This window comes from Tachysurus fulvidraco, chromosome 22 (assembly GCF_022655615.1).
Source record: "Tachysurus fulvidraco isolate hzauxx_2018 chromosome 22, HZAU_PFXX_2.0, whole genome shotgun sequence".
NCBI lineage: Eukaryota > Metazoa > Chordata > Actinopteri > Siluriformes > Bagridae > Tachysurus > Tachysurus fulvidraco.
In genome coordinates, this window is record NC_062539.1 from 8306210 (window position 1) to 8319139 (window position 12930).

Below are 12930 nucleotides of genomic sequence, written 5' to 3' on the forward strand. Positions count from 1 at the left end.
TTCATTTATCTTTGGTAAAACATTATCCTGTTCAGGGTCTCAGTGGATCCGGAGCCAACACACGGTGCAGGGCAAGATTACACCCTAGATGGAATGCCAGTCCATTGCAAGCCAGATTGAACAAATTCATTCTCTGCTACATGCAAATTAGCAAAGAAAGCTAATACAATGAAAGATCACCTGCATGCATGTTATTATATGGTGCAGAGAAACCAGTGAACTCAGAGATAACCCATGCTGATGCAGAAAGAGCATGTAGATTGCCACATAGCAAAAAGCCCATAAAGTTAAAATATAATGAGAGCATACTTCCTCTGGTATCTATTATACGATCTGTTAATGGAGTTGCCAATATGGTGTCTAAAATTTCAAACAATAACTCATGACAGTAGGCATAAAATTGACAGCCGGCAGCTTACACACTATATTGATCGCTAGCTAGCCTTAAAGCTGGAAAGAAAATTAACATGATTTATGTTAGTATTAATTAATTTTATTTTTTAATTCACAAAAACCTACAGTTTTAACATGGGTATGCAGGTTTTTCATGTCCACTGTATAATACATGCATATATTCAGTGCATCAATTAAAATTAGAAGAGCTATAATATAAAATGCTAAATTTAACTTTCATGAAAATTAATTTTTCATGTGGTAGTAACTAAATTTAGTTTAGTGAAGAGCTTCAGATGTTCAGATGCTTCAGCTGGGTAATCCAGTTTCCTCGTGCCTCTCAAAAACACACATACAGATGGATTGGCTATGCTAAAATACCCTTGGGTGTGAAAAAGTGTACGTGACCGCATTGGTCCATGATGCCCTGACATGGACTGGCATGTGACCACAGTGTATTCTCACTTTGTTCAGTAATCCTGTAGCCGGAAACAGATCCTGAAGTTCAATGAATGAATGATAACTGTAATGCATCGGTGGATACTAACTGGCTAGCTCCTGTTCTTTCTTATATTAGCACTGCTTGCTTAAATGACCTCTTTAACTGTGGACACAGACTCTGTGACAGCTGACAGGCACAGGGCAATGACATAGAGCTTAGTCAGCTTGCAAGGCTGTAGACACAGACAACAAGAAGTCTGGACCAGGAGTCTGGAATGCCAGGCATGCCAAAGTGTTTCTAACCACTGACACTGATGAGCCCTGTCACAAATAACACTTTATGCAGGGCTATTCAGAGGATTCATAAGTTTTTTTTTTATTTTTATCAATATTATTTTGAAGGGAGTTGGAAAGGAGCTTAAAGTTAGAGCAATAATTTCACAGTATAAGACCAATATAGTGATCATTGTATACTGTATACTGTATTATACATATATTAAACATTTTGATTTCCTTTGAATGTAGTTAAATTATAAACACAAATGATTAATGTTAATCAAAGACATGAAGAAATATTTCACAAATAAATTAAATGCATTAAAAATGACTAAACCGTCATTATACTGATTATACTGTTATACTGAAGACTTTAGAAATTGACCTGATAAAACATGGAACTGATGTTTGAAGTGTAACAAGAACACAAGTATTTAGAGCGTCTCTATTTTTTATTATTTCCTCATTGGCTTAAAGTATAAAATCCTGCCAACAAAGGCTTTTAATTAATGATATTGGCATTTAGCCAAGGATAACATAAGAGCTTTAAGTAATTAATGCCACAAAGTTGCTTATCCACTGGTTCACTAAAAGTTATGATCTGTATCATTGTGTCCAAGTGAACTATATCAGGATTACATGCTGATGTGACAAAGCCTGTGCCATCCATTACTGAATGAGGAGAGAGATAGTTTTCATTGAAAACATTCTGTTTCCAGTATGCTGCTTACTGTAGGTTCTCAGTCTAAGTCACTCCAAATTCTCCTATAGAAACATCATTCACATTCCCAACTCAAAAAACTGAAGGTAGCTTTATTTACGTTGCTTTAGGATTGCTACTGTATGTTGGTATTCCTTCTACAGTATATGCAATAAATCTAAACCCCATTGTAATAAAATCGACACTGCTGTGAATTACTTTCTATTAAATTTGGCACCATTATAAATAATTTTTTACAACATGGCACAAGGACATTTAAAAAGATACAGAACCTTCTGCATGGACTTCATCAAACCCGTTGTGTGTTTCTGTACAGAACTGAAGTTAACGAGACTGTTATTGCTGTACTGCTGGCAAAATGTCGCTGACAGAATGAGAGTAATATTAAAATTACAATCAATATTTTTGGATATTTGTAAAGCTTCTTTTTAGAGCCACAGAGACTGAACAATTTAAACCTACATTTTCTGTGACATTATGATGAGAGTGGCCAATATGGGCAAAAAAAAATCATTATAAGAGAAGCAATTTTCTTTACAAACATGACATAATATTTTCTACAAGTACATACAGTAGTAGTTTCACTTTGGTTTTGCCAATAAAGTTGAACATGGCAACAAATCAGTAAAGCCATATTATAAAAATGTAACATACAACATTTACAATGATTGGAGTATTTAATTATGGAAAGGGTGAAATCTCAATGATTGCTACTTATTTAAGGCTAAGCACAGACAACTCAGTAAGATGCCATTTGTTATTTCTTTTTGAACAACTGGCTTCACGATTGGTAGGGAACTCCCAGAGCCTAATTTACTAAAGCATTTTATATAATACAAAATACATGTCAACATAACTAGATTTGTAAATTAAGCTCATTTATGTCATCAGGTTCTACAGAGGATTGCATCTTTCATATAATCATTTTCTATCTGTGATTGTCATATGAATGACAATATACAATTTTCTCTCTAAATGCTTTTATTTAGAAAGCCTATTTAGAAAGGCTGAAAGTCCCTTTGGAAGCTTTAATAATAAGTTAGATTGCACCAACAAATTAGGATATTTTCTAGGGAATGTGTTAAACTTGCAGATAAATTTTTGTCAACAATACAAAATCTTTTACTTAGTTGTAATACTAAGTCATGTTATATAATTCTCCTAAACTTTAAGAACATAAAACACACTAATGCCTATGTTTTATAACACAGTCAGGCTTAGGTTCTTCAGTATTCAGGTTCTTTAGTAGGTTCTTTATTCAAACAGTTTTTGAAACTCATTTACATTTGTATTTTGCCTGCAATTTAATTCTTTTAAAATTAAATTATTTTCAATTTCAAAAAAATATTTTTTAATGTCATTCCAAATGCAAATGAACTTATTTTATTTTAAATCTTATTTTGAATCTTAATCCTAACTAGAGGCCTAAACTCTACTTTCTGCCATGTGGCCTAATAAAACCTGCTTGGCTTTGTCATGGAATAGATTAACCCACTTATCTATGGGACAAACTCTTTGACACACAGATAAATGAACTGGATCTCTAAATGTCTGTACTCTAGAAAGACTGATTGAACAAATTATTTTGGGGACATAATCTTCAATTATTCAAATATCAATTCAATTCAGATGTATTTGTATAGTGCTTTTAACAATGGACATCATCTCAAAGCATCTTTACAGGACTTAGAAATATTGAAAACAGAGACTGTGGATTAGGTGAATGGAGTGACTGTGGCAAGGAAAAACTCCTTTAGATGGAAGAGGAAGAAACCTTGAGAGAAACCAGACTCAAAAGGAAACCTCATCCTCATTTGGGTGACACTGGAGAATGTGATTATAAACTGCTATAAACACTGGAGTGTTATTATTAATAATATCCTTTCTATTGCCATATACAGTCTGACAATTGTGTATTGATAAGGAGGTTGTTGTACACATTGTACACAGAGACCACATGGAGATGGTAAATTTTATCTGATATCCTGGTCAAATTCTTATTTTTGTAAATTGGTATATAAAGTAAAGAGTATTTTGAAAGGAGCAGGAACCAACTCCCTTCCATCATGTAATAGAACCATTCTGACTTTATAGAAAAAAAATATTATTTCTGTTACTCTTACCTTTACCTTGCTAACTTTGCTTATTTAGAAAATCAAATAGCCCTTGGTCAGGTCATGAAAGTGGGTTTGAATCTTTGATGGAAGTGTTAGAACAGCCCCCACATTCATGCAGCTGATCTCTGGCACTGGAAGAAAGTCTTAGCTTCTCAACTCCTATTTACTTTCCTTCAGACAGATTTTCAACATATTCTCCTTCTGCTCCCCACTTTGCTCAGTCAGCTACTTCTTACTGTACCTCTGCATGCCTTTAACTGAATGCTGAAATCAGTTTTAAATCAGCTAACCCAGTGCTCTTTATGTCTTTTTTAAGCCATTACTTAAACCAGGGCTGATCTCAGCATTTAGGCCAATCTGCTGTACATTAAGAAAGCATATTAAACAATAACAGTACAAACCCAAGGTTAGTTTGTGCTATTATTGCCCTTTATATATATATATATATATATATATATATATATATATATATATATATATATATATATATATATATATATATATGAGAGAGAGAGAGAGAGAGAGAGAGAGAGAGAGAAATATAGAAATTCAAAGGAATGTCTGGTATGTACAGTACTGTAAAATGACCAGGTAAAGGTAAGGAAAGGGTTTTTTTGTTTGTTTGATTGTTTTTATGTAGTGGAGACCATTTAAGGTCCTACACTGTGTGTGGTGTGTATATGTGTGTATGAAACGTTCCCTGTGCCTTTGATGTCCTGCCTGTGGTTCACACTGGACCTTTGAGGTGTTTACTGTATCTAGTTTTACTTGGTGGGCTGTATTTTACTTTACGAGTTTATTTTTAAAGCACTACTTAGAATAATTTGTAGGTTTTTAAACCTTAAACCTAGTAGTAGTGGAGTTTTCCTCCACATTTTGAATCCACACTGTTAACCTTTTATCCAAATACACCCCAAACCTCCAGCTCCCCCATTTCCTGTCCTCGGCTCAGTTTGCACACTCTCTGGTTGGCATACTGTGAGTCTTAGTGCCAGTTTGAAATAAGATAAATACTGAGGGCATTTGCAGAAAATGCAGTTTCATTGCCCAGTTCTTTTGGAGAGATGTTTTATTAAAAATTCAACAGGTAAACATTTTGAGTTGATGACCTACATCAATAGTGCAAAGAGTTTTTACTCACTTAATATCAGTAGGCTTAATATCAGTAGGCTACTTTCAATATTAAGTATTCAAACTAGGGTGGAAGTAGTATATACTGTAAAAAATAAATGAATTATATCCTGAAACAGCATAATTAGGAAAGTTTTTAAGCCTGTTTAGACCCTTGAAGTGAAATATTTAATAGCAACAATGTTTGCATTACATAAAGACTTTCAAATAAAGCATTCAAATGAAGAAAAACTGAGTTAGTTTGGAACATTAAATCTTCCTCTTCTGGACTTCTTTACCTCAGCTCAAATATATTTTATCAGCCAATTTGGTTATGTGACTTTATCAGTAAGAATGGACTTGAGTATGTGGAAACCTCACATCACACCCAAATGTGTGTTATCCCCAAACTGTCACAACAAAAATAGAATCAAAATTGTACAAGATGCCTTTGTATGCTGTAGCATTGCAGTTTTCCTATCACTGGAACTAATGCCCCCTTTCCACCAGAAAGAACCGGGTGCTGGTTCAGTGCTGGTTTGAAGTTGGTTCCACTGGCGAGCCTTCTAAGAACCAGTTTGCCTTTCCATGGGCTAACGAACCATCACAGTGCCAAGTCTTACGTCACAGCAACGGCAAACACAACATCAACATTGCAGGATGTTGCTTTACTGTTAATGCTCATGGCTTTGAGAACCTACATTGTCATCCAAACACGGCAAATCCTGTTTTAAAATGATTTTAAAATGGTGCTAACGACATTCTCTTTTGTCTTGTTGGCCACAGAAACCCAGCCCCAGACGCAAGCGTTTCTTAAGTCTAAACCAGCAATGTTTTGGTGCTAGTTAAGAACGACTTTTCCTGGTTCAGAGCCGGTTGCTTTGGGTGTCGAAAAAGAAAGAACTGATTTTAAATTAGCTCTGGCTCTGAACCAGCACTCAAACTGTCTCGGTGGAAAAGGGGCATAAGAAGCTTAAACCAAACATGTTTCAGTAAGACAAAGCCCTTGTGCACAAACAGTGGCCCATGGTAGGCCAAGGTTGGGATGGATGTACACACACACACACACACACACACACACACAAAACACACACACACACACACACACACACACACACACACACACACACACACACACACACACACACACACACACACACACACACACACACACACACAAAAACACTTCCAGTTACACCTGGACCAATTTCTATGGCCAATCAACCTACCAAGTGCTAAATTCCAAATGATCAGAATCTTGGTCATTTGTGTTAATAATTTATGAATTAAAAATCTAATGACTCCAGTAAATAGATGTTATCAAATAGGGGACTTCATATTTTTAATGGAATTTTATACACACAGATGACAAAAGGTTTGAGAGCTTCTGATTTACGAACACACCAGCCTTCATTTTACATCAGATAACTTATTATCCATATTCTTAAAATATCAGACATAATTCTAAAAAGATAACCAAATCTTTTTAAGCAAAACAAACAAAAAAATCTTGCTTGATTTTTACAATTGCACCACAATATTGTTTGATTTGTACCATGCCTACACAAAGTAAAATAAATTATAAATAAATAATATCTATAATTAAATAATATTATATCTCTGGTCTATCTGAAAGTTATGGTTTGCGGTTTGCTGTCTGTTAACTTGGTTATTGAATTTTCATGTAACTTCATGTTTTAAATTTCAAAACATGAGGAAAAGAAAGAGACGCCCCCCCCCCACCACACACACACAAAACCACAACCCTTTCACTGAAATGACTCTGTATTTAGGCATGCAGGATCTTTTTTGCCATTCCATGTACTGTTTTGATGGCTACATCTGCCCAGGTAAAGATTGTCTCATTAAATCTTTACACTTCTGGCCTCCATCACCTCAGATCAAAAGCACAACGGAATTAATCATATTTGTTTGTTATGTGAGCAATGAGAACGGAATTAAGCCCTAATCCAGCCAATTAGACAGTGTGGATTGGTCAACTGAGGGTGATTAGGGATTTAGAAGATGAATGAAGGTCTGAATCAAGAGGAGCCATGGGACTGTGTGTGCAGAATCAACTCTGGAGTGAACTCTTAAAAACAATTGCGTAATTGATCTGTGTGTATATACTTACTATTATTTCTTGTGGTACTACTTATAATGGAAAAAAGATCACAGGTTTTCGCAATATTCCTTTGGGTTGTTTTTGTCTGAGTCACTAAAACAATATTCATATGTCAGTTCATATATTCAATATGACAATATACAATGGTAGAATATATTTATGGAATATTTATTTTATTTTGATTGTAATTTTAGTAAAAAGTTAGGTTACTCTATATAAAGTGACATTTCCCATTTCCTCCTGCATTCTAAATGTTAAGTCCCTTGCAAACAAACGGAAACTATTTAGCAGATTCATCCTCCATTAGTAATCGATTCTCTCTTCGTCCAAAATCTCGATCTTGGATCAAAAATGTCTAACTGTTACAGGGTACAGTTATTGTGATGATCTATGTACTGTGGAGCTCAGATTAATGCACAGCTAATTTCTGTACATGAACTGGTAAGGGAGCAAGTATTTAAATTTTTACTGAAGGCATGATAGTTTCTTCATGTGTCTATAAGATAGATAGATTTGTTCCAAAAGCCTATTTCACAAAACATTTTAATTGTGATAAAGAGGAGTCTTCTTCCTTTCCTCCTTGGACAGCATAATAGTCTCCCTGCTGCATGCAGTTAAGAAAACTGCTGCGGGTGCATAGAAAATGACCCACAGCCCTGTTCCAACCCAGTGCATGGTGGCTGGAAGTATATTCTCTAGGATAAAGTAAGTCACAATGAGCAAATTGGCAATGGGATATTCTGGTAATCCTATCAAGAGCTATTTAAACCTTTGCTGTTTTATAAAGCCAGGTTTATGTTAGAGGTATGGCGTATACAGTATTGTGTGCTTTTGGCTGTTGTAGGAATCAGGATTGTAGGAATCCTTTCTGTTCCATACATCAACATACAGAATCAAATCCTGGAGATAATACAGTATATGGGCATTTTAACAGTATCTGATGTTGTGTCATGTGCAGTGAATAAGCAATAATCAGAAGCATTTTGAATCAAACTGCAAAATTTGGTTATTAATAAGTACAGAGCCTTTTTTGCCAATCAGACCAGAATTTCTTGCTAGTAAAAACTGCTGACTGATTGTTTGGCAATACAATATACTCATTTGATAGTTTAGAGAAAACAAAAGAATACTTCACAGACAGCTGAAATGAAAGCAAGAAGATTATATGAAAGACAGCACATTATAGGAAGTATGAATGTTAAGTATAAGAACAAGAAAAAAAAAACAGACAGAGGTTATGACTTCACTCCTTTGGGATACACAGCAGCTGGTGCAACCTAGATAATTAAGCCACACTGATGCGGTTGCCAGGTTATGCTTATAGCGAGAGATGGCGAGAGCTATCCACCCCTATTGTGTTTCAAGGCCAGATTTGGAATGGGTGGCACAAAGCTTGGGTCAGGGTTGAGAAGTGATAGTGAGTGAATGCTTGAGAGACATTTCTTGGGGTCAGCTTTCATTGCATAGGCTCTCTGTCCCTGTTTCCTACCCTCTTCCCTTTACCCCAATCCTCTTCCCCCCTCTGTTGAGAGCCAAGGTGCTGCATGCGATCATGGGCCTCAATTTTTGAGGGCTCCAGTATCATAGCAGTTAATTCTGTCTGTGATGTCATTATAGTATGTATGCCAGAATGTTGAACGTGTGCCTGTGTGTGCGCTCAAAAATCTTCATTAAAGTTAAATGGATAGGATTGTCTTTTTTTTTTTAAATGACAGTGCTGTCTCCCTGCTATATGATTTTAACTGTATGCATTTGTGTGCCTCTGCATGCATGCATGTGAGTGTGTGTGTGTGTGTGTGTGTGTGTGTGTGTGTGTGTGTGTGTGTGTGTGTGTGTGTGTGTGTGTGTGTGTGTGTGTGTGTGTTTCACAGCGGTAAGGTTTCCAATAGCGGCAAGCATTAGATCATCACCCTAATGAGGAACTGAAAATGGATATTAAGAGGGTATTTATGACTAAGCTAATACATAAAGTCCATGATCCAATATAATCTTAAATAATGAGGACTAATTTGTATATGGAGTTTGTTGTGTGTGATTTTCAGAAACAAAACAAAACAAAAAATTGGAAAACTGCATGAATAAGTTCACTGTCATTGAAAGAGATGGCTAAAGCTCCAGGATATCAGGAAAAATCAGAAAAAACAGATCCAATACCATATAAACATATAACAGGAACTAGGCATTGGTATGTCAGGTGAGTAAAGAACTCAGGGATATTTTACCATCAATGAGTGACCATTGTCAGTATTTATAGAGTGTTTGAGTGACTGAAACCTGGTATGTTTACTTATTAGTCACAAACCATAAAGTACACTGTACTGTAGAAGAGGAAATGCATTTAAATGCTACTGAAAATGCACATATGAACTTTCAGTGAAGATGAAATATGAAGCCAACTTAATGCTCCAATGATAAGGCATCATGTTGAGAACATTTTGTATTGAGATAATGGGAAGCAATAAGTTTTAGTAGTGCTTGACAAGACTTAATAAGAGTTGCCTTTGCCCAAAGCTGTATCCATTTGTTTACACAAAATTTGTTCCCTGTGACTCCAGGCTGAACCAACCGGCCATTACTCTTACTTGGTTGAAGGCATGTCTCTGGGTCTTGTCATGTGACTGATTCAAAGAGATGAGTCAGACAAATCCCCATGGAATAAAAGCAGTTATTGTTAATACTCAGCCATTTTTCCTGGCATTTACTGAACAAGCATTTTTCAGGTTTTTTGTTTTGCTTTGCATTGCCTGATTTATTTTGGACACTCTGCCTGGCCTTGCCTCACTCTCCCATTGCTTTCATCTGTGTTTGGCTGTTTCTCCAGCTCGTAACCCCAATAGACTTATTGATAATCAAGAGTGAGACCAGAATCATTCAATAGTGATTCTTTTAAACAATCATTCATGCTGAACATGATTTCATCCCTAATCAAGTCATTTTTTTTTGCAAAAGTGATGTACTTTACATAGTCTGCCATAACATGAGTCCAATATGGTTTTCTTCTTTGCAGACAATAATTATTTTTTTAAACTTGCCCAGTATATCATATCTTTTTTCTCTTTATCTCCTTCAGCAAGCAGTGTAAAGCCTGTGTTGGTTCATTGCATTGTGCACGCCTATTTTTACCACCTCTGGCTTGGATTCAGCACCACTCACAGTCATGTAAATGGGGTATAGCACCATCTCAAAGAACATCTCAAAGCGCTTTACAAAAGCACAATAAAAACAACAAAAAATACACACATAATATAAAGATTAAAATTAATATCAATATCCTCCAGTTTTGTGATGGAGATGCTTAAATTGGTCAGTTTTCCAGGTGGTGTATGCAAGTGGACTATTTGGATTACACTGAAACTAGCTGTGAAATTGTAGTCATTTAAAAATATTTTATTTACTTTGTTATCTCATGATATCACATACAATCTGAGGGCACAATGTACTCTACTCTACTATGTGTGAGACATAGCCCTTTGTAATAACAATATTTTTTATTGGTCTTTTAAAGTATTACAGTGTCAACAGTTGAAGGTTATATATATATATATATATATATATATATATATATATATATATATATATATATATATATATATATATATATATATATATAGTAAATAAAACAGCAGCAACAAATATACGTGTGCAAGTGTCAGGTTTAAGCAACCCAAGGCTCCAGAGGAGATGACACTTCAGTTGTATCAGTTGTAAGTTTTACCCATATGTTACATGTTATGTGTATTGAAACTGAACACTAAATGAACTTTCTTTCTGCCAGATGTGAACCTGTTGGTGTGTAAACATGACGGGCCATCCTGCTGTACTCGTAAGATGGAGGACAGCTACAAAGTGGCAGCGTTGAGGGATACTGTGCAAAATATCAGGTCATACAGCTTCGAACTCAAATTCCTGCTCTCGAGCCAGGCTGCTGCCTTCCAGGGTATGAATGAATGAAACTAATTAGAATTTGAAATATAGTAGAGCCAATTACATTTTATTAACAGTCATATGCCAGATCATTTTGTGCACACATCCATCAGTTAAGGGCACAAGCAATATATTAAGGACTAAGGATTTCTAGATTTAGGTTGACAAAATAAAAATTCTAAAAAGTAAGATTGGATATTTTGATGAGCACTTATGTTGCATGTTTGCATAGTTTAAAATGGACAAGCGACTGAAATTTAAAATTTAAAATCACTCCACTAAATCAAACACTCATAATTTATATAATAGTTAAGAAATAAATCACATGGTCCCTCATCAGGCCAGTCACAGTTTTATCATTATCCAAATAAAGCAGATGGATGCAGAATGCTTTCTTTGTTTCCATGTATTTTCAGAAAAACCAAGTGTACTACTGATGTGTGACTAATGTCCCGGTTATGTTTTGAGACAGTATGGGTGGTTTACTTTACTGTGTCTGTTTGGTCTAGATATGGTCTAGACTTTTTCCTCCATATCACATTTTTTTAATTCTAATGGGGAACATCACAGGAGAGTCAGGATTTATGGCCTTTATAATAAATAGTGACGACTGCTAGTAAAGTACATATCTAATCAGAACATTTGTGCTATTTTTTTTTTGTTCTGAAATGCTTGCTATTTGTTTTTAACCACCCCTAATACATTTTGTATTTAATAACACATTTTTCCTATTCCGATGTCCAAAAACAAAGGCTGTGTATTTCCTCTGGGACAGTCTGGACAGGAAACTTTCTGGTGTGGGCTTGTTCTGTGCCAGGAGCCCTTAAGCATTAGAGCATCTAAAGCAGGCTTTAATGAGTCAGCTACTGTGACCAGTTGGTATCTGTTCATTCCACTGAAGTGGAGAAGCAAACACAAATGCTGTGTACAGTATACAGTGCAATACATACTTACGAAAACCCTAAAGTCTGTTCAATTTAATTTCCTTTAACATGGCCTTTTTATTAGAGCTCAGACGGAATCATTGTTAGTTCTCATGAACTAATGATGCAGCAAGACACAGCTGGTCAGTAACAGCTGAGCAGCCAAAGTACTTTTAGTCTTCTAAAATGGGAGGACTTTGTATACAGGGCTGTAATTAAGCTCCCAAGTGGTGCAAATGTCTAAGGTTTCACCCAATCATTGGGAGATCATGAGTTCTAATCCTAATAATGCTATAACCAACTGTGGCTGGGAATCCAAGAGAAGTGCAACTGGCCCTACTCTATGAATGGAAAGAACAGCCATTGTCTTTCCCCAGTTGATCATAACAATATTTATGGACAATGTGATACCGGACTGGTAGCTGTCATGGACAACATGCTTGATTTAGTATTACATTTAGTATTACAGCAGCCAAGAACACAGGACTTATATACAGATTCTATACATATATTTGACAATATTATACTGATATTACATTTTTAATAATCATAATTTATCTATGTACACACAGACACCAATACACAACCAATAAATGCAGAAAATAATTGCATTTTTAAATACAAAAAAAAAAAACATCTTGTGATTAATAAAGGTTAACAGACTAAATCTATTGCACTTTTGCAGATGAAATTTCACACTAAGTCTATTTCACTGCTTAGTGACTTATGGACTACCTTTTTTCTGATGTTTGGTAGAGAAAAGCTATTGCCAAAAGCAATTGTCCCCCAAAACCTAATGAGCTGTTCAGTGTTCTGTCACCTTCTGTTTACTTTGGCAGCATAAGCTGGCTACTACTGATGCTCACTACACACCCATTCATGTGTATCCAGCTCCGCATT

The 12930-nt window shown here is 35.5% G+C and overlaps 1 protein-coding gene across 2 annotated transcripts in view; it reads left to right on the top strand.

Moving 5' to 3' along the window:
* Positions 1–12930, top strand: part of gpc5c (glypican 5c) — a 69389-nt gene that overhangs the window by 1371 nt on the left and 55088 nt on the right. For both annotated transcript variants that reach the window (XM_027143270.2, XM_027143269.2), the window contains exon 2: positions 10959–11120. In XM_027143270.2, coding sequence (XP_026999071.2) covers positions 10959–11120 — 162 coding nt within the window. The remainder of the gene's footprint in view (positions 1–10958; positions 11121–12930) is intronic.